At 36.6% G+C, this 23,376-nt stretch overlaps 2 protein-coding genes across 2 annotated transcripts in view; both read right to left on the bottom strand.

Annotated features, from left to right (window-relative positions):
• Positions 1-23,376, bottom strand: part of LOC110456293 — a 36,781-nt gene that overhangs the window by 2,934 nt on the left and 10,471 nt on the right. The window contains exons 2-7 of the mRNA XM_021506935.1: positions 18,370-20,185; positions 8,865-9,624; positions 4,939-4,973; positions 3,495-3,691; positions 2,670-2,731; positions 1,680-1,820 (exon numbers count right to left, since the gene is read on the bottom strand). Of these exons, the coding sequence (XP_021362610.1) occupies positions 1,680-1,820; positions 2,670-2,731; positions 3,495-3,691; positions 4,939-4,973; positions 8,865-9,624; positions 18,370-20,185 (3,011 nt within the window). The remainder of the gene's footprint in view (positions 1-1,679; positions 1,821-2,669; positions 2,732-3,494; positions 3,692-4,938; positions 4,974-8,864; positions 9,625-18,369; positions 20,186-23,376) is intronic.
• LOC110456296 lies at positions 7,743-10,000 on the bottom strand. Its single transcript, XM_021506943.1, has 2 exons — positions 9,926-10,000; positions 7,743-9,712 (listed from the first exon to the last, which is right to left on the bottom strand). The coding sequence occupies exon 2, from the start codon at positions 9,607-9,609 to the stop codon at positions 8,839-8,841; it is 771 nt and encodes a 256-aa protein (XP_021362618.1). The 5' UTR covers positions 9,610-9,712; positions 9,926-10,000; the 3' UTR covers positions 7,743-8,838.

The following is a 23,376-nucleotide window of genomic DNA, read 5'->3' as shown; positions in this document are numbered from 1 at the left end:
ATGATGAACAAAAAAACCCAACAAATGCTTGTACTTTTTACTGGTGTAAATTTAAAGATATTTTATTGACAAACTATTGAGCAAGGAATCAGACAATGTTTACTATAATACCTTAACAATCACACGACAACAATTGAATAAGAAACATAACAACGGACTATTTATAGATTATCATACTGTGCTTTCGGGGTTTGTCATGAGAAGAATCTTCTCATCGCGAACACGTGGATATAATCGAGAAGCCACCTCAGATGGACTCGCGATTTTATCCACGTAGGTGGATTAGGGTTAGGGTAGTATATGTGTGGGTATAGGTAACTGATGCAGCTCATTGAAAATCATGATCTTGGGTCATTCGTCCTTGGTTGTTGGTGCGAGATTTATGAATGTTTACCCTCGCATATGATAGCAACAGTCAGGGCAGGTTACTATTGTTTATAAACTATATTTGTCTGGTAGTACTGATTTCATTCAGGAAGTAAACAATAAACTTGTTGAACACATGTTTTCCGGATGGACAGCCTGGTAGTAAGATTAAACCCTTTCTGTCCATTAGGTTTTGGTAAGTTTAATTAAGCTGATTATGATCCATTCTGCATTTCGCAATTTAATCTGGAAAAATAATACTTCTTGATTTGAAAGAGAGTTAATTAACTAGATGCCATTGTTTTCTGTACATCATCTACCGGATAGTAAATCAAAACCTCCCCATCGTCTCCCCGCTTTCCCAAACTTCTGCTTTTTTCTCATTGGTTTTTCATTGTACTAATGATCATTTGGTCACATCATAATTAATTTGCCTTAAGTAGTGCATATTTCATCAAAGCATTTTTTTCTAAAATATATGCTGCAACAATCTTTTCAAACCGACTTTCGGTAGACTAACTGGATAGAGAGGATTGAAAGTCATTGAAGACATTTGGCAAGGAAGTTCCCGTGTATTCCTGGAAGCTGACCTTCATCTTTGCACGATAAAATAATCACGAGAAATACATGATCAAAGTAAGGGGTCACTGGTAAAACAATTCTAAAACAACACATCTTATTGCAGCATCAGTAACCTATACCCACATATCTATAACCCGAACCCTGATCCATCCACAGCGGTAATAAAGATCTAAAGCACGACATTAAATGACTGAAATATTTTGCTGACGAACATATATGAACGAAGCATATGTAAAAAATATAGTAAAGACGAAAGGTTCCAACAAAACCCTTAATAACGTTACAAATTTACCAGCTTCGCTACAACAGATAATTTATTCTTGAATTAACGTTTTATGTAAAGCACTCCAGAATAATGTCCAGCTACAAGATCACGGCAAACTCCGAGGACCGAGACCACCAGCAACTTCAACAACATTGTAGCGTAAAATAACACCGCCACAAAAATGGACTTGTTTCGATAAATAAAATTCATACCAGTACCGTTCGGCTGAAGACATGAAATTTAATGAAAATAAGGCAGCATTATCCCACTATAATGTAACGCCTTTCCTACTGATTTCTGTCGAATGCTGCATATTGTCTCGATGTCTCCGAATATTTGGTTGAAGCATATAACAGATAGAATAACTTTTTACAAAGTTATTTATGAGGGACCTAGCTAAAATCAAACCTTTTAAGGAATAACTGTTACATGCTCAGAACTACATTTTAGCGAGGCATTTAGGTACCTGGTTCAAGAATGACGTCATTGCCCTGATACAGTTTCAACCGATATAGGTCATTGAACAACATGACGTCATCGGCATGGTCCTTGAGGAGCTTGTAGTCTTCCACCGCCAGTCGTCCAGAGGGCTTCTGCATCTTTGTATCTAGTGAGAAAATCGTACAAAATAATCCAAACGTGGGCACAGTTGTAATACCACATTGATATCCTGTTCTGTATTGCTTAAAATTAAAAATTAAAATTAAGCAATCTGTATACCAAACGATAGAATATCCTATGGAGGTAAGAAATGAGTAATTTCTATTGCAAATATCTTATCCAGCAAGCACCTTAGTAAGTTGGAAACAACCAAGTGTCGTTGAATCATGTTTAAGATATGATAGAAAGTCCCGAACAGTCTTCGGTTGGAAAACCTACCTTAATTCATTTACCTCCCAGTCAAAATTCCATTTTGATATTGCAGTTAATCTAGAGCTAGGTTATATAACGCATATGTAAACGCAGTTGTTCAAGCTCGTTTGTTCAACTTCCTCTGTCAACCTGCACATCAGTTGCCCTCGAATACCTGCAGTGTACCATGTACCACTGGTCGTGATAGGGTAGAGGATTCTTGAAGCAATAATGCATGTAAGCTATCTGTGGTCTTATACATTGTACGTAGCAGATTTTCTATGATAATCATAGACAGTCGTTGTCTCGACATAATTAGGTGACACTGTGCTGTTTAACCTAGGGCAAAAATACGCGTAAGGAATAAATATGTAAATATATGTAGTCGTCACGCAACACTGCGTTGGTGTCTTCTTCGCACTCATGCAGAACAAAACTGTAAGTGTACACTCACCGACACAATGAATAGTATCTTTTATCGCCCTAAATATTTCCTTCGAAAATTGTAACATGATAGTAGGAAAGTTCAAGAATTATATACGATGGGTTAATGCTATGAGTCCACTCACACTAAAAATGTGTGTGTAGTATCTCAGATACTCACATATATAGGTGGTGATGGTAGTAGAGACAATGTCGGAATAGTAGTGGTTTGCCCTCTGGTAGCTTATTAATGCAAATATATTACTGTAAACTCAGGTAAGTAGTGCACACCATTGATCAACTTGACAAGGTTATAAACGCCATAGTTAGACTCGAAAGTTCATTTTAATATATAGCCAGTAGGACAAAACTAAAGGAAAACATCTCCAATATAAAGTTTTTAGACATATGTGTACGTCACTTGATCTTTTTCACTTAGCCTGGTTGTGACTTTCTGGTGTACTTAATCTGTCATTGGATCTCCTAACACCAGACTGATAAATATTCTATAACACTGGCATAACCAGGTCACGTGTTTGTCAACATTAAAATATTTTATTAAATCAATTACAGTGTGGAAATAAAAATGAAATAAAAGATACATGCATTGAGTCGCGAGCAATACAACATTGAAGATATATTTCGTAATATTTTCAATGTGTCGTGTTAAGCTACGCTGTCCTATGTCAAATCTATGTGGGTTTTTTTTAGAAAATCTGTGTTTTGTAATGTGCACCATTGTAATCCAAACGCCAGTAATTAACAGATCACAGTATGGGGGCTGGGATATATTATCTGATACCAGCTCTACATCACCATCCAGTGTACGTAACCAGCAGAGATATCGTTTGACACATCCGTAAACCAAAAGTCACACGTTTATGTTTAAATCTTACGTTATCGTATTGTGATATGATTGTTTATACATGAGCACACGTATATATATATATATATGTGCGTATCATTAACATTCCTTTGATGGAATACGTACCCATAGGCTGCTCACAGTGTCACTCGACCTTTGCCAGGTCGTACTTCTTCGATTAGTGCCTTACAGTCAAGTCCCACAGTGTTTACTTCAAACTCAAGTCCCACAGTGTTTACGTTGAACGCCAGTCCCACAGTGTTTACGTTAAACGCCAGTCCCACATCATTCCTCCTAAATTCTGCCGACCGCGCTGTCTCACTCATTTCACGCCGTGCCTGGCGACAGGGGACCGGCGCTTTTTATTGTGTTATTTACATACGTCAGCAGATTTTTGATTACTTATCCTGTAAACTAAGATCTTTCGTTCACCTCCAAAACTGAGAAATAATTTCCACGGGTGGAGATTTTGTCCGATAATAATACCCCCATCAATATACCACGTTCATCGCCTATCATACATTCTCAGTATTATACATTGCTACATGTAGTTAGATACATGTACAGGTGTAATTTACGGACCAGTTCTCTATGTGAAAATGAACTCTTCGTTACAACTGCAATATATAAGTCTCCATGTCAGTTGCTAACGGATAGAAGAGTGGAAAATGGACGAAACGGAAAGTCGTTCCAGCTGACAAGGATGTAGCTGTACCTGTTGACAGTCTAGTACAATCAACCCTAATTTCACCCATCGATAATTTGCAGAAGGGAGGATATATTGTACCGCGAATGAAAACAAGCTAGCCAGCCTCGGGACCGGTTACCTTTGTCTTTATAAATTTAGTTCTATCTACAGTCTGACAACAGTTGAAAATAACGTCACAACCAAATTCAATGACTTTGGTTTTCTTTCCTCAGGAATACCGTCAAAACCAAACTCAATGACTTTGGTTTCCTTTCCTCAGGTATAACTCATTACCGGTCTTCTTTTCTCCAAGATCCGCCACGCCGAAGCCTGCTCTTATTACCGGAGTTTCTAGATATATTTGTCCTGCTTTACCAGTAAACGTCCTAATCATGATTTTCTGTTAAAACGTCATCAATATTTAATTATAAAAAATCATAATTTGACCAATAGGATACTGCAGAGTCAACAACGGTCAAAGTTTAGTAAGTTGTGTCCGAGAGAGTTGGTGACGTACATATGTTTATTGTATCAACATGCAAACAGCAGAAGTAGCGTTGACGACGGACAACAGGCATAAATTAGTTATAATACAATACTGCTTTTCTGCTACATGTATACATAATTAAACTTGCATACATTTTGAGATTGGTTCTATTTACATGAAAAGATAAATGGTATTCTAGTGCAGAAAAGTACAAAGCGGCTGGACGGCAAGCGTGTGCCAATAGGCATCTGACATATCACACCTATGTTAAGTATTAAACACGTAATTGTTTTGTGTACCCGGGATACTAAGTTAGTAGGGGCAGCGCACGCCACATGTTTGTTGTGAACAGGCTATACTAGGTATCTTTATTATCAGAATACTGCGGTTATCATTCAAGCAAAACATACCGCAGCGCCAATACACAAGGACAGAAGCCACCACACTGTAAACAGACAAAGACAAAATAAAACACGATGATTATGGATCAAACCTGTATCACCTTATATTTACTCAAAAAGAAAAAAGAACCTGCGATGGCCAAAGTTATATACATGTATATTAGATGCATAAGTTGAAAGAAGTCCCTATAAAGCAGGGTTCTCCCCAGGCCATTTAGCTGATACGGCTCCGTATCAGCTTCGTTTTGAAATCCTCCCTGCCGTATCAGCTTAATTGACCCGTATCACCTTAAACTGTGAACCGTATCACCTTGTTATTTGTACTGAAGGTGGTCTTTTTACACAAGAAATTGACACTGATTAAATGACACGGCTGACCCAAGTCCAGCAATGACCCCACTGGTCAGTTGCACGATAGGCGTATTGCCACAGGGGGCCTGTAATTAGTGGGGAGGGGGACCGGACGACAAGCCCACAGGTGTCCGGCAATAAGCGTGCTCACTGGAGCCTAAAGCAATTATCACCGGATCCTTTTAACATGGTCAATAGGTGATTAATTNTCAAATGATTATCTCAAATATCAATTATTGTAACATTATAACCTTTCTTTATTCAGGCTCTTCATGAAAAGGGACGGTTTTTTTCTCATAAAACTGGTTAATTTTTTTTTATGATATTTGAAGATATTTTTTTTTTATATAATTTAGGTATTATTGACCATCTTCTAAAATATATTGTGGTTCTCTGTAATTGAGTTTCAACGAAACCATAATTCAAACTCAAAAACGATAAAGCTATGGCAAAATATGAACTAAGAGAAGATTCAAATGGAGACCCTTGAAAAAGAACGATGATAATAAAACCAGGTATCCGGGAATGGTAGGTGAGTTCACGTGCTAAGGAAGCAGAGGTATTACTATCAAGAAATGGCAAGTTAAAGATAGAAAAACGTAATTGTCATGTTTATCGTACAGCTTGGTTGTAAACAGTTTCGATGTTAATAAAGCAGGAAGAGGCACATCATAGTTTTAGGTCGGAGGTATGATAGGAGTTTCTAACGAACTGTACGGGAATAACAAATTGGAGGTTATGAAGGATCTAGATTTTCAGTTAATGCTTATGTCAAATCCCCCAAAAAATGTTGCTACAGAATTAATAGTAGAATAAACAAATGAGAGTGTTTCGACCTAAAAACCCTTCCCAAATGACGTGTATATGAGAGGAATTCAAACCGCAAACCAAAACGAATAGCGTTCTTTGATGAATTTGCATTTTGTCATTCCGTCTTTGCGTATTGCAGAGTTATCTTGTCTTGTGAGCAGGTATTGATTGTTACGTCATTGGTTTGTGTGAAAAAATTACGTCGTTTTCTAAAACATGTATGACGTTACTCTGACAAACCAATGACGTAACAATCAATATCTGCTCACAAGAGCAGATAACAGATAATACGAATAGACGGAATATTGATGTGTTAAGTCTTATCAAACACAGAATATATACACCTGTCATAAGCATGTAAACCCATAATATAAATGTGCGGAATAATAACGATATTTAAACATTAATCCTAATCTGTTTGTAAGTATTAACATTATGGCATTTTCTTATCGCCACACAACTTAACGATTAATAGTGACACGGAGTAAGGGAAAGATCTAACAGTGGATACAGGATTAAGCCTATTATGTCGTGTTTTGTAGGTAAGGGTAAGTCTGTTAACTATATAAACATTTACTGTTCTGTCAATGTAAATATCCGAGATACAGCCCAGAGGAAAGTATTAATTTTAAACTCAAATTAAGATCATTTGTAATTAACAGTGACACATTATCGTGTACCCATTTTAATTCATTTGCATAAAAAGCTGACAAAATATATCCGATTTATATTTCACATTTAGCAGTTCTTCTTTAAAAGCAACTCCTGACTACTGCCCTGCAGTTTGATGATAACCGCATAACAAAATATAACAACGTAAAACTGTCTTGACGAATTAACGTAAACCCTACAGATACTGGCATTAACATAAATATAAAACGAGTTTCAGCGTTAAAATAAATATAACGAATACCGACATTAACCTATAAATAATGGTTACTGCAATTAACACAGATATAATCTGAACCGGCATAAGTATAATAGTTACCGCAATTAACATAAATATAATAGGTATTGTTATTAACAAAATACATGTTTGTACGGTTCTTTCATAAACACAAATATAACGGGTACTCGAATTAACATTAAACATACCGGGTATTGGCATTAATATAACTGTATAAGGTACTCGCGTTAGCATAAACATACCGGGTATCGACATTAATATAACTGTATAAGGTACTCGCATTAGCATAAACATACCGGGTATCGGCATTAATATAACTGTATAAGGTACTCGCATTAGCATAAACATACCGGGTATCGACATTAATATAACTGTATAAGGTACTCGCATTAGCATAAACATACAGGTATCGACATTAATATAACTGTATAAGGTATTCGCATTAGCATAAACATACAGGTGTCGACATTAATATAACTGTATAAGGTATTCGCATTAGCAGAAACATACAGGTGTCGATATTATATAACTGTATAAGGTACTCGCATTAGCATAAACATACAGGTGTCGACATTAACATCAACGGAATGGATGCTGGTGGAATATAGATAGAACACAAGAGAATACCGAAGTGTAAAGAAAACCGTAGATGCATCTGAAAATGGATAAACCTAGGGCAGAATATGACCAAATGGAAATATTTACAAGGAGGGTCCTGAAAAAAATAACATAAATAGGAGTCAAATAATATTTTATTCATAATACCACACTGTAATATGTGTGTGGTAGTTTCATACAACCAGAATGTAAATATACAACAGACCCCGAGAATATAAAAATATTTAACAATATCGAAAATATCGAATGTTAAATTGTTACATACATAACACGTTAATTACAGGTAAAATACAAGTTAATTACTGGTAAAATACACGTTAATTACAGGTAAAATACACGTTAATTACAGGTAAAATACACGTTAATTACAGGTAAAGTACACGCTAATTACTGGTAAAATACACGTTAATTACTGGTAAAATACACGTTAACTACAGGTAAAATACACGTCAATTACTAGTAGAATACACGTTAATTACAGGTTAAATACACGTTAATTACTGGTAGAATACACGTTAATTACTTGTAGAAACCACGTTAATTACAGGTAAAATACACGTTAATTACTGGTAGAATACACGTTAATTACTGGTAGAATACACATTGAATTCATGTTTAATACACTCTGTAAACGTGTAGGGAACACATAGAATAGTAGATTTATGAAATTAAACTGTTCATTTCAAGCAGGTACAATATATAAAGTACATTGTAAGTATTCAGGTACGAATATGATTTCCAGCACTTCAATACATTTACATGTACAAGAATGTTAAAATACGTTGTCAATGACTATGTCTTTACAACACATTTGCGCAGATAATTGCGGAAACAAGGTAAGCTCTATTCGTGTTATAAGTAATCTATTCGCAAAGACTGAAATCACACTACCGTAGACCGTCAAAACTGTTATCAGTAACTTATAAGATTGAATTAAATTATGGGCAAGTTTCAATGATTTAATAATGATGGTTTTAAATTACAGAACGCGTGGAATGGTTTTATATAACCTAATCATACAATGTGTCAACCTTACGTCCATGTCACTTTAATAGCATCTGTATGATAGCGTAAGTGTAGCCACAGAACACCGGTTAACCATACGACCTTAAGGGTCAAGTCAAGCGAGTATATATCGAATATATAGGATCAGCATGGCCTTGAGTTTTTCTCATAATCTTATGTTGGTACATAGGACATCCAAGATATGTTCCAGAAGGTCATTAATTACGAAAAGTGCTAAATTTACGCTTAAATTTAGCATCAAATGCAAATGTTCTTGACCTGCCATCACTAAACAAGGTGGGAAGTGACATTGACTTGATCCGGTCGAAACCTGCCCCTAGGTTTGAGTTTTCTCGGCTCACGACGAGAGGTGGAAGCCGCAGTTTGGCTTTATGGGACCCCTTGTCAAAGGAAAATGTGTTCGGAGACGAGTGAGCACTAACGGGACGCATGTAAGCATTAAAGCCCTCCATACCAAACTTTGTCTCATTTTTACGCATTAATGAGGGTCGGTTTAAGATAGCGTCTAAGGAGACTTTTATTTCATCATAATTTACCAGACGACCGTCATGTTTTCCGCTCTCTAGAAGTCGTTCAACTTTCCGAAGCCGCCTGACCCTTGGATGAGCGTCCTGGTGGATTTTATCTATTTCATACTTCATAGTATCCAAAGAAATTCCATCATACATCCCAAACTTTTTGTTTTCGGGATCCTCCTCCAATAACACGGATTCACGTCGTTTCTTTAGACATTTTTGAGCTCCTCTAATGCGTAGCATTGTGTCTTTAATAGGCATGGTGTTTTGCCACGATTTGTATTCGAAGCTTTTAGCATTTTTGTCGACTACCTTTTCATATGTTTTGTATTTTCGTTTAAGTTTTTCGTTAACAATTGATGTTAATTTGCGGGTTCGATGAGATTGTCTTCCTGCCAAAGCCAAACGCTTGTCTCCGAGCTTCGGTAACACCTTCTGAACATCCCCTGACATGACGCCACCGACGTTCTACACAAGTTGGGTAAACTCAAACTATCCACCGTTACAGAACGGTGAGAGGAACCTTGCGTACATGGATGTCCTTGTAAATCTTCGTCTGAAAAAGAAAACGTAAATGCGTGAGGACGGCTATCATGATTGTGCTTGTGACAATGGAAGTGTTCAATGCTATAAACATGTACGTAGCCTTGTTTTCAATAAATTAAACAGTAAAACATGAACTAAATCGCTATGTTTCTATGTTAAACAGGGGCGCTATCTACTTATATGTACTTTAATTAAAATTGTATTATGTACACAATCATCTTACCTACAGCGTCATGTACTGATTGTCCACAAGAAGAACATCAGCATGTTTGTTTAACTGTACACATCGCCAGAATGTCCCCTGAATAAACAATAACAAGGTGAGGCTGAAAGTCTTATCCAGGTTATAAAAAAGCTTGTTTTGGAATGAGAAAAGCTCATCTGACCACGGCGAGTTGTGTATAACAAGTGACTATGCAAGTTAAGTGCGCATACCGGGAGATTAGATCCAGATTAATACTGTACAAAAGTAGGACTGCTTGATATGTATCGATACCTGTTTGGTGGCACCGAACTGTTTACGGGATTATAATCGGTCGTAATTGAGTGTACTTAAAAGATTAATCTATTTCATTCCAAACAAGTTATACATATATGTGTTGATGAACTGTTTTATTGAATCGGTGTGATCGAGCTTGACCAGCATATTTACACTAGAGCAGTACTGACCGCATGACACAGATAATAATATGTACTGATTATCTCAAATATAAGGGCTTAACATTCAAAACGACCAAAATTTAAGTAAAGGTTAAGATATCGATAAACGTATAGGATTACATAAAAATGGTCATACGTTTGTCAGTATGTGAATATGTACGGATGCTTAACAAACAGTCTGTCGTAAAGTTAATCAAATCAAACAGATATATGACATCTCCCCAAAATGAAAAATCCCCCATTCGCAGTATTCTGCATGTTTGTGGTAATGTATATGCGGTCTCCATTTACGTGTTATTTAGTTAATGTGTGGAACATTGTATATTTTATTTTGCATACATCATTTTTAATTTGAATGATTTTATGAAGAGTACTTTTCTGTATATATGTGGGTAATGTGTGATATAGAATTTGTTTCTCTTACAGCGATATTTATATGGGTATGACTATATCTTCGTGTAACTATATAGGTTTGTGTTTGATCATTTTGCATGAACCGTTTTGCCAATTGAAATCTTTATATAATAAGGCAATAAATAACAAATAAAAACATGTACTCAGCTTAATAAATGCCTACGACTTTTTAACAAAACAAGATCATTGTTACAGCTGGCCAAGGTCAAAAAGACGAATTAATATACAGCAACGTCACCACCTGTACAGTTTACGTCAACTCATTGAAGCAGCAGGAAAGTGCACATGTCCCAATTTGTCACACGGTAGAGTTAACATAAGCTGTCAATATACCCATTTCGGGATTAATCTGCAGCAAAACTTACGATTTCAATCAGGAGTATAAAGATTAGGACTATATTCAAGTGTACCGATATCCGGTACATATACCTATCAGATTTGAGACCACTTGACACAGCCTTTTCTCTACCCGAAAAAAAACCCCACTTTATCTTACCAATGAATTACGCGGTACGTCTTCCTATTTTGACCAATCATAAATTCGATCATAAATCGCCTTCTTCATCCATGATAATAGTGAAGAAGTCCCAAATCAAGAGAACACTTTTAGTCAACATAGATGTGGGATATAAAACTACTCTTGTTCCTACTGGCACTCCATATTTTCCTTTTTGACTCTCAAAGTACTCAGTATTCATTACAGTATCACTACGAAGGTTTGAAATTTGAACTAATTTCGGTACACATCCTTAACTCTTGTAGCACGTTCCAGTCGTAAGTGGGAGCGTGTCCCCGTCGTAAGTCGTATGTAACTTGTCCCGTGGTATGTAATAACGTGTCCCTTTGAATTCGTTAGTGTTAGCTTGTGCCCTATCCCTTTACTGAGAGGTAGCGTGTCCCAGTGGTAAATGCAAGCATGCTGTCGAGGTACATTTTGTAAGAGAAAGCGAGACTAGGTGGTAAGTCGAAGCATTACCACTTGGTAAGTGATAACGTGTCCTTGTCATACGTTGTAACGCGTTCCTATAGTAATAACGTGCCTCAGTGCTAAGTTGTAACGTGTCCCTAATGTGATACCTTGTCCCAGTGGTAAGTATAAGCGTGTCCCCATGGATAGTTTTAGCGTGTCCCAAGGGAGGTAAAACAGTAAATAGGTTTACTGTTTAATAGTGTTTCTTTGTTAACAAATTATCTCCTCATTTCGATATGTATAATAATAACATATTTTTCTTGGATATTTTTTTGTTCTTTAAAATAAAAATAAAAAAAAATTGCATCAGGTGCAAGACACATATTGCAGTTCTTCCAAAAGCCAGGAGTCAAATAACTGATTGCTCAAGGAGAGATACAAGAACAGGTAACTCGGGATCTGAATGATTTACGGTCGTCTCAGTAGAGAGTGGTATTTTTTTTTAAAGTTAGGGATCACTGCTGTCAGTAGAACAGTAACTAAAAGGTAACGGATATCAGGACAGTCTCTGACTTGAAGGTAACGGGTCTCTGCAAGACGAGTGTCCACGTTGACTGGACTTTGGTATATGTAGAAGTTTAATTATTACGTCTGCTCAAACGTCTGTATTGCTCGATACATACCGCTTACTTAGTATTTTTAGTGGGGTTTTTCCCGCTACAATGTGGTTGACGCTGCTGGTAGGTAGATTGTCTGTCCTCGAGTCGGGCCGTAGCCTTGTATCTGGAATTTATTCTGTTATCGTTTACATGAAATACTACGTTAGTTTATATTATCTCCTGTAGCCGAAAATTGTAAATTAGTACATGTAACGTTACGAAGGATTTTATATCTGCCTTCCCCTTTTCTGTATTCTACATACGTCGGTTACCTAATCCAATACAAGATGTAATTATTCTGTACAAGAGGTTGTGAATATGAACAGGATAAGTCAAACGGAAGTTGGTTTTGGAACATTTGTAATACTGATGCTTAAAGTGATACATAGAATGTAAAGTATATACGAATTATCGAAATTAAAGGTCCACAATAACACAGACAGTAACTAAGTTAAATAATATAATTTAACAATATAATGACCACTCGGACAACACAGACTATCCCTATAACACCACCAACACCAACGTAATCACAATTCATCTCGCCTGTCAAACTCATATTTCTTATTACACAGCTGCAAACTTCATTCCAAGAAAAAAGTAAAATCTTGATTGTATCCTAGAGCTAATGATACCGATTGCTATATGTGAGCTTCACGCTAGGCAATGCAGTACCAAACGGCAAAAGACAGATATAACAAAACGCAATTGTTCAAGCCGACTCAAATGCACGAACAAATATTATGTGCAATTTAAAGTGGAAAGTTTTCAAAAAAGTCGATCGATGGTAACAATTTATTAGAATAAGCATGAATAGCATATAAATATTCTGATGGCCATCTACGCGTACTGACAGTCATCTTCATGAATGAGCGCCATTGGAAAACAAAACAAAAGACTATACAGGCTATAATTAATGTATCTTGCTTTCACGCGACTGATATCACTAAAAATACTATTATTAATGTATGTGGTAGGCAACTAAATGTGTAAGTAAACGTATTCATCCCCGTGACCTGTTTCACAGACGTTGACAACTATACTTATCGGTGAAGTATAATACAAGTATACAAAATATACATTAATTCAGATAGCTACAGAATGACTTTGAACCATCTAAGAGAAATGTGTAACATGGATCCTTCTTTAAGAACGACTATCACTTTGTGAATACCTCGTAAAGTTCATGTAAATCACGAAACGTTTGAAAAAGGATGGACATCATTAAAACTGGTCGTGATACCAAGATACCGCTTCTGAATAGCTTTATGAACATTTGATAGACAATGTATGAGAGCAATGTATAAACACAGCGACTAAGGTCGAGGTTTATCTCTGATATTGATAGCATTGGGTTGGTGGTACACAGGTTTTAAGTATATATAAGATAAATATAAAGTTAAACACCTCAACAATAAGCTAAGAAGCTGTTTATAAATAATCAAATTCTGTATATAAACACGCCATAATCGTATACGCTATAGACATCTAGTCTATTATCATGCATCAATAAGGAAACATCGTAATGCTTTCGTGGAAGAATAAAATAAATATGGTAATGCAAGTAGAAGGCTTCTTAAGTTAAATGAAGGTATGAAATTACAAAAAATGCATTAAACATGTGTAAATAATTGATTATATCCTTAAACTGAATGTGTCTCTGCGTTCAGTAGCGTTAAAGTCTCACTTTACGAAATACTCCCTCGTTTTGATTCTATATTTAGACTTATTATACACTGACGTCACACAGAGGCGGTGTTTACACACAGGTACGATGTTGCGAATTCTGATACCGCAAACACATTGAAAATTTACTTTGGAAAGTTTGTAATATTTTCTTTTCATCATCATCTTTTCATCATCACAATATTGTTTTAAAGAGAAAAAACTCTTCTACTGTTGTATGCGATATATATCCGGCGTACTTAAGACTTGCATGTTAATTTAAGACTGAATATCTTTATCTCATAAATCAAATAAACCAAGTGTGTATACAAACACTGAGCAAAAAAAACACCCGGTTATTATACACAAATGATAGCTGGTAATGTTGTACTTAACCATGACAATCATAAAATACCAGCTTTGGCATGTAAACAATAAATATGCGCAAATCTATTGTCTCACTAGATTTATTAAGCTATATACGGATAAGTCTATGACAACAGTGCTTTCAGTGGAACTATGGGTCCCCAAAATCTGGGGTATTGAGGGACGTTTTTATTTGACATGTCCTTTGGTCCTTCAAAGTTAAGGGAAGCTGCTATTTGACTACTGCAATTGCTGAATACCAAGGGTCAATTTATAGCCATGGGACACCACCGTTCTGTATCAGGCTAAATAACGAACTCACCAATATTTCCCAACAGACAAATTAAATAGAAACCACTAACTGGGGAGTTACCTTTTAGTACTATCTGTTGGAAAAGTATATATCTATTAATGGGACGCGCAAAACCTTCTTGACTGTACATATGTTATATTAACAAGGCATAGTTACGTACATCAATGCAAATGTTATATCAACAAGGTAAGTTACGTACATCAATGCAAATGTTATATCAACAAGGCATAGTTACGTACATCAATAGTGTTAAAGGTCAGTTTTTGTCAATGCAATATATCACATACGAAGACAGATTGGCGAAATGTGTGTAAATCAGGCTAATACATCTATGTAACAGTGTACCGACACTGACTTCAAGTGTGTATACCAGGCTAATACATCTATGTAACAGTGTACCGACACTGCCTTCAAGTGTGTATAAAAGGCTAATACATATATGTAACAGTGTTCAATTGCTACAACGCTACACAAAACTGTGACAATAATACACATGCCGTCTCCAGAAACCATGAAGTTCAGCCTCTTTGGATTCAGGGTAATTGCTGTTGCTGGAAGCCCTCTAAACAAAGACAAATACATATTAAAACGCATCGTACCCTACTTGGCAGAACATTTGTTGTGGAAGGGGTCGTACATAAGGGCAAATTTACGAATGATACATTTTTGCATACCTACGAAGCGTACATGATATATACATGATTTTCGATCAATAAATCCAATTCAATTTCAATACTTAAGCAGCTATTTTATTCAAACTTTAGTAAGACCGAACGTTTAAAAATATTTGTATAAATTTGACCGTTTAGATAACAATTGAATGGTTTTTTTATTTTCAATATACTGAAATATCATTGGTCGATTTTCTCTCATCATTCTGACGCGAAAGAAATATATCTACACATTTCAGCAACAGACGATGACGTTACTTCGACTGGTGAATGTGCGATTGAAATTATTATGCTTAAACTAATGCTGACGGTAAACAAATACTTTGCTCCTTTTTTGACAATATATCTTCGAAAACTTATTGGAAAATTAAAACTATTGATTGGAGCTTTACAGATAATATTCGGGTATTACACAAAACCAGAACTGGCAGATTCAAAGAGTTAACACTTATTTTTATATTTCAAACCCTTAAGATTATCCGACATCTTCCCATCAGCACGCCCCATTTCATTACAGTTTGATGAACGGGAACAGTCATCGATACTGAAACATTATGTATTAGTCTATGGACCAACACTGCTAAAGGTCAGCAGTTTGGGGACACAATAATATGCTCAGTGTTCCTTGTCCTTTTATTGTCATTACCACGATTCTCATTTCTTGTATTTGACCTAGATTTTCATTTCTTGTATTTGACCTAGATTTAATGGCGGGTGAAGTCGGAGAAGCAGAACAGGCTTAACCGTGCAGAACACCTGGTCTTATAAATCTTGTATAGTTTAAGGGTTACCATAGAATTCTTTACTTTGTATTTTCCCCCTTGTTTCTATAATTCGAAAAGTGTTTTTTTCATACTTTGGTGTCATAACCTCGCGGTCATTGATATATATACATATATACGAATTGGGAACAAATTATAGGAACAATGCAATACTGAGGGCCAGTGATTATTTGGAAAGGTCAACATTAGTATGTGGAAAAAACAATAGGCACGATACGGTGGATATATTTTAACTTCTATCGCAATAAAAATCATAATTGTATATTACATTTCTTTTAACAAAATAAACTCATCGGAGTAATAAAGCCGAACAAACGACACCTCAAAAGCACTTTGACACTCCCGCCAGAAGCAACTACTAGATCTGCAGAAAAGGATGTATTATCTACATCAATGTACAGACTGAATTCTTTTACGTACTAAAGAAACAAAGGGCCATTTTTTTGCGATTGAAATCATCTGATGGACATGTGCAGTGTGTTTGGGTCGGACATTGTTGGGACCAAAGTTGACCACCACCTGACGGTTCTCACAAAGATATGAAGAAGGATCATGTGATGTTTGCATATGAACTTAACATCATAGTTCAATATGTGTCCTACTTTATGAGTCATATGTATCGATGATACTGAAAAAAGATATATTAGATAAATTGAGATATCAAGGAATGTGAACAGAACAAAAGTAATATATACCTGACCCATTCGCACAAACAGAGACACTGCCCCTATCTAAAAAAATTAACAACAATCACCGGGACTGTTTTGTGTCCAAATTTCTATTGGTCATTGCTGGGTCACTACGGACCCACTATTTGGCGATTGTATAGACTGTTAGTGTCCATCACCGACACTGGTCATTTGCCAGATCACACTTTGAGACCGACAACCTTTTTGGCAATACAACATTTTGTACCCGCCAAATATTTGGCTGCTACCGATTTCTTGTTTCAGCTAATTATAGGTTATGATATTTGCCATTTAATTTTAACGTATTGGATTAAATCATTTCTTGACAATAATTACAAACAGGTTATGTCTCAATATTTCTCTTGTCACCACTGAGACTCAATTCAAGCTAAAACACTTCCGTACTCAGTTTATCATCTCTGCATCGTTTATTGCAAGATAAAAATCTGCTAAAAATCAATGTCCGATTCAATGAAAGTAACAAAATTCTAGATCTGCAGTATACCTATCGATGTTTTGGCAAATAAAGCTTACTAAAATAGCATTCTTCTTCGGTCGAAGGAAACGTGTTTGTAATACGATGTTGAAAAAAATAGCATTTGGCTTAAAAATCAGAGGTATGATATTTTTACAAAAAATGTTTGGCAGAAGCTGCTACTTAATTCAAATGATTTAAATTTGTGACCAACTGAAAACTACTTCAGCGATACTTTTCTTACAACGATAAAAATCTTATTTTTTTCCCTATATTCCATGATCGTAACAAACTATATCTTTGTCTGACAAATATAAAACAAAATGAAGAGAGACAGAAAAATCGAAAATACTCTGGATAATCTTGGTAAGGCTACTTTTATAATACCTTCATCCCTTAGGACAGATTAATAGTTATAGACAGTTTGAAAATGAGAAAGTATTTTAAATTAGTAAATTTAAACATGCAATACTACTCTCCACATCACAAATAAGTAAGTATTTTCCAGTTTACTAAGTTTTGTCTAATTTACATATTTTTCTTAACTACATCGCAAATTGTATTTCAATAAAAAGTAACATCAGCCAAATCGGGACGTTGGATTTGATTTGACAACAGAAACTTTTGACTCTTATAATCAAAAACAATATGTTTCGGACATCACATGTCCGGTTGACGGATTACTCCGAGGGGAAGAAAGCATAGTAAATGAGTATGTTTGTATATAATAACGCAATCAATCAATTCCATTGCTTGAGCCCAAATAAAATATATTACACGAAAATCTGGTAATATCCATTAAAAAGAAGTATTCTGGTCCTTGCATACACCTGTCTGTAAGGACAATCAGTGTAAGACAGTCAGTGTCATTTAAACATGTTCCATGGGTATCCTCAAGGTAAGAGTGACATTGAACACAAACCAATACAACGTCAATGTATCCTTGGTTTACATATTAAACAGTTAAGTCTCCTCTCATACATTGTATGCTTTATAAAAGTATGTTCTGGTTCATACCGATTTACCAAGCGTACAAATATATGTTACTGAACTTATTATGTCACTTAGAAGATTCAGTGTCGTTAACCATATCGGAAAACATTAGATATCTTTGAATACATTTTGGCACCTTGAGCGCTTCAATTTTCTCCGTTATACCGGTGCCCTTACCCAGCGTCGAACGAACTTCCTTCCTGGCGTGTTCCATTAGTGATCTAGGCGACGATGTCACCTCACGCACAAGCTCTATCATACTGGCATTTAGCGACGTCATTTTTTCTAATTTTGGCAAGTGTTCTTTTAGAACGTTAACGGCGTTTTCACAGTACGCCGAAACCAGCCAATTCAGCACACGGGCCTTCTTTTTATGAACCGAGTGTTCGATTGCGTTGCATGGCCCACAGTAGCTGCTAAGTGTTGACTGTATGTCGAATTTACAGTTAGCGCCAAGTAACAGCTTCACCGATTCGTTGCTGAAGCCATCTACAGCAAACCAAAGGGGAAGAGTCCCAGCATAGTCCTCCAAATCGGGATCGGCTCCGTACTCCAGTAGGAGAGCGACAAGCTGCGGACAGTTATAGAAGACTGCCTCATTCAGAGCCGTCATTCCATGAAGATCACGAAAATTTGTGTCAGATCCGTTGTCCAGGAGAAATTTTGCCGCTTTAATTTGCTTTCCATTAACAGCGGATATTAAGGGTGTCACACCGTCCCGATTCTGAGCATTAATGTCAAAGCCGGTATTGAGGAGTTCCTGGCAGCACTCTTGACTGCCTCCTGTGGCAGCGAAGTGGAGAATAGAATTTCCACTGCTCGGCCGCTTGTTCAGGTCTGCCCCGCTGTCGATCAGAAATCGTACAATGGCAGCCTGACCTTTGATGGCAGCATTATAGATCGGCGTACAAACCAATGAATCCTGCGCGTCAATATTCGAACCAGCTTTGAGAAGTGAGATACAGCACTTGAGATTTCCCCTTTCTGCCGCTAGGTGCAGCGCTGTCCTTTTATTATATGCTACCATGTTTACATTACACTTCCGTAGTACCAGAAAATCAACAATATGATCATGGCCGTTGAGGGAGGCCATCATGAGCGGCGTAAACCGACGGATGTCCGGAGCGTCGATTTCTGCCCCACCATCAAGGAGAAGTCGGCAGCAGTCCAGATCTCCATGCTGAGCGGCAAAATGTAAAGCTGTGGCTGCACTGTGGCTCATCTTGTTCACCTCACACTTGTAACCGAGAAGTAGTTTCAACACCTCAACATACCCTTTCTCGGCGGCACAGATAAGAGGTGTATTACCAAACGTATCTTCCTCCTCTAGGTCAGAATTGCCGTTGATGAGTAGACGACAGATCTCAAGATGCCCGTTCTCAGTTGCACAGTGGAGGGCGGTTCTCTCGTGATATCCTCTCCGCCTCACAGATGCATTCTTCTCTAGAAGGTACTTAACAATACTTATATGACCGTTCATGGAAGAAAGAATGAGAGGGGTGTCTGACCTGGCATTCCTTGAATTCAGATCAGCACCCGCCTCGACTAGCAGTTTACAAGATTCGTTGTAACCCTCGCTACATGCATAGTGTAGAGGGGAGTTGGTCAGTGGCCCCCCTGGAATTGACACGTCACAATCCCATCGGATAAGGAGATCAACCATACGACTGTGCCCCCCTCTGGTTGCCAGGGTAAGGGGAGTGAACTCCTCCTCATTGTGAAGATCTGGCGAGATGGCAGTTTCTAAGATGGATGCAGCACATTCCACTTTACCACTACCACAACTGAAGAAGAGACAGTTCTTGAGCTCCTGTTGAGAACATGTGTTCTGCTTGAGGATCTGCCGCACTGTCGCCACATCACCATTGTCAATGGCGTCTTGGAGGCTAAAAATAGAAAAAGAACAATCATTTTATTCGAGTGTCAACCATATTACTTAGTTAATTATGATAACGTCGAAATTAAGGAACAAGCTAAACTGATTTTCTTATTTGATGGGTAGCGGTATACAAAATATATAAAAACATTTAATTCTTCATTTAAATGTATTTTCTCAGCTAGAACAATAATGCTACTGTTGTTTCAAAGCTATTCCAACTTAGCAACATCTATTAATACATAATCACAGACAAGACGAAGTTGGTGACACAATATATAATACATGAAAAGAGGTCGAAGATTGACTGGGAAGGAAACTTCTTCTATTCTTTCAAAGACAATGTTAGATCTCCATAAAAGTAAATGAAAGAAGTAAATGTTATATTACTATTACCGTAACATTAATTGCCACTGAATAATTCAAAATGTATTTAGAAAGTTATTGTTTTCGCACAGGTTTCTACGCAAATGACTAATAAGAAACGTTATTTACACTAGGTTCATCTGTATTTCCTCAATTATGTTCAACAGTTTGTAATTGAGAATAAGAAAGACTTTGTTTAAGAGATAACAATTGTACACCATTATCGAAGACAATGCTTTTTTCATTTTCTTATCTTAAGGCGAGTGTTTGCAAATTCATCAATAATTGTATAGAAAAACTGTTTTATTAAACATTTTAAGAATAGTTTACACATGACACATAATTAAGAATACATACTCGAGTTATCTGAATAAAATCCAAGTTATGACTCATTGCAATAACAATCTGCATGGTTATGTCTTAATTTCGATCAATTTCTGTAGTACTTCTTGAAAAATATTGAAAACAAACTTGACATATCAAAATCCAAGATGGTTGAATTGCCTTGCGCGAAACAAAACATGCACAACACTGGACCACTTTTACATAGAAATCAGCCCTAGATATGTCAACATGTATGTGCATAACGAATTTCGTTGAAATCGACCCTTTGGTAGGGCCGTTATATTATTACACAGAAACCAATAAGTCAGTTATAATGTACAAGTTAAATTAAGTGTGCAGAAATATGCGGAGATCACACATTCAAGATGGAACTCAACCTGAGACATGTATGTGCAAAACGAATTTTGTTGAAATGGATCAAATATTAGGAAAGTTATTGCATATGAAAATCAATTAGCTAATCAAAAGTTTGTAACCTGTTAAGCAAGATCGAACTCAGCCTGAAGCATGTTAATTTGTACGAGTATACTGAATTTCGTTGAAAATGGACCATCTTAAACATAAAAATTCATGTTTTAAAACGTGACCGAGCTATTTCACCGACCAAAGAAAAAGTGTCCCCACAGTTATCTAAGTGTCTCATATAAAAGTTCTAGCTCTGTGCGGGTTTTTTTCTGATGTTCGGGTCAGACAAGAAAATGATACGTTCAGCTACAAAAGTCTTTGTGGAATAATGCCAGAAATCAATAGACATTCTCCTCTCCTTGGACAACTAACAATCATATGTCCTGAGGTTAGCATCTAGATTTGAAATGCAAACAGAGATATATCTTTTGGTCACAGTGCATTACAAACTGTACCTCCATCAGGTCGTGGTGAAGCCTTCATTCAGAATTACTTAAACCAAGGGAGGATGTTTTTCTTATCAAAGAAGGTTCCAAATTCACTTCAACAATTAAAACTTAAATCTTGTGTTTTAAAACCTTATCCCATTTTCCATATTGTGTACATGCCACTCTGCCCTGGGGGCAACACTGGTCTTTTCTACAAATATAAATCCTTTTGGTTCAGGGATATTTCAAGAATAGAAACATACATATAGAAGATCTTCATTTATTCATTATATATGGAGTATCAGGGCAAGAAAAAAAAAGCTTTTCAAAAGCACTAGTCCTTAAGGCAACCTCACAGGCTTGTGAGCCACTCCTTACATTCTAAACATACATGTACAATACTACTTTCATGCTTTAAAACTGAAAATCCCCTTTTTACAGAGATGATCCATACAATAATTGCCCAAAATCTCTTCAAACATTCTTGTACTAGCATTTTGAGTGAGTCATTTAAAGGAAAATTTGTTGTTGAAATATATGCATGCAATGTCATGGGCAAAGTTAAGTCAGACACTGTGGTAAAAACAAATTTTGACAGGTTTTGTAAAGGCACGGTAGTTTAGTGGTAAGACGCCTGGCTAGTGACAGAAGGGTCCAAGGTTCACGTCCCTTCATGGAAATGTGTTGTACCTTTGAACAAGATACTTTACTCTGCTTGTTCAAGTTTACTCAGCTGTAAATGTGTACGTGGTTGGGCTGTGCTTGAATTATTGAATGCTAACTGTGAGCACCTAAATGACAGCACCAGCTGTATGTTCCTCAGGGTGTTGAGAAATATATTGGCTGGTTACAAAGGTCCAATAACCACGAATAATAATTGTGAACTGTTATGATAAAGCGGTATATGAGAACCTTAAATCCTCATTTTCATCACCATTCTTTTTTAAAAATTGTACTTAACATACATAATGTTGTGGCATTTATCAGAGGGAGAGCTAAAGGAATCAATATTGGAAAACAGGAAAATCAGTAAAAATTATGAATTATGCTAGAAAATGTTGTGTGTGTGTACAAGCATGCATATTGCTTACTGACTGTTATTTGTAACATTGCTTAGCTCCAAAATTGTACAGGTTACAACACAACACCTTGTCATTCTATTTTATAGAGCTACATGTATCTTCAGCAATTCACTCAGTATGCCCAGGAAATTGAATTTGACCTTTGACCTCAATGTGGCCTTGACCCTGGTGGTTTAGACTTAAAAATAGTATGTTACTGACTGCATTTCTATTCTACACGTATCCCTTAAATTCCATTTGTATATCTTCAGCAAGTCAGATGTTATGACCCGGACGTTTAATTTGACATTTGAACTTCAGCTAGTTATGAAGTTATCTTTAGAAAAATGAATTTGACCTTTGACCTCAATCTGATCAAGCCTAATAATAATTGTACGCCACACACTGCCTCGCCATCCTGCATTTATATAAAATAAACTGTACCTTTACATTTATCGAGTCATCTTAGGCAAGTCGGCAGTTATGATGTGAACAATGTATACGTATTTGACCTTTGACTTCAATGTTATTTTGACCTTGGGCATACAGACAAAAAAGCAGTACGCGACCCCCCTTCCCCCCCCCCCCCCCCCCCC

This window comes from Mizuhopecten yessoensis, unplaced genomic scaffold, assembly GCF_002113885.1.
Source record: "Mizuhopecten yessoensis strain PY_sf001 unplaced genomic scaffold, ASM211388v2 scaffold8631, whole genome shotgun sequence".
Lineage (NCBI taxonomy): Eukaryota > Metazoa > Mollusca > Bivalvia > Pectinida > Pectinidae > Mizuhopecten > Mizuhopecten yessoensis.
Note: the sequence above shows the minus strand (reverse complement) of the source record. Positions and strands in the feature narration are given on the sequence as shown.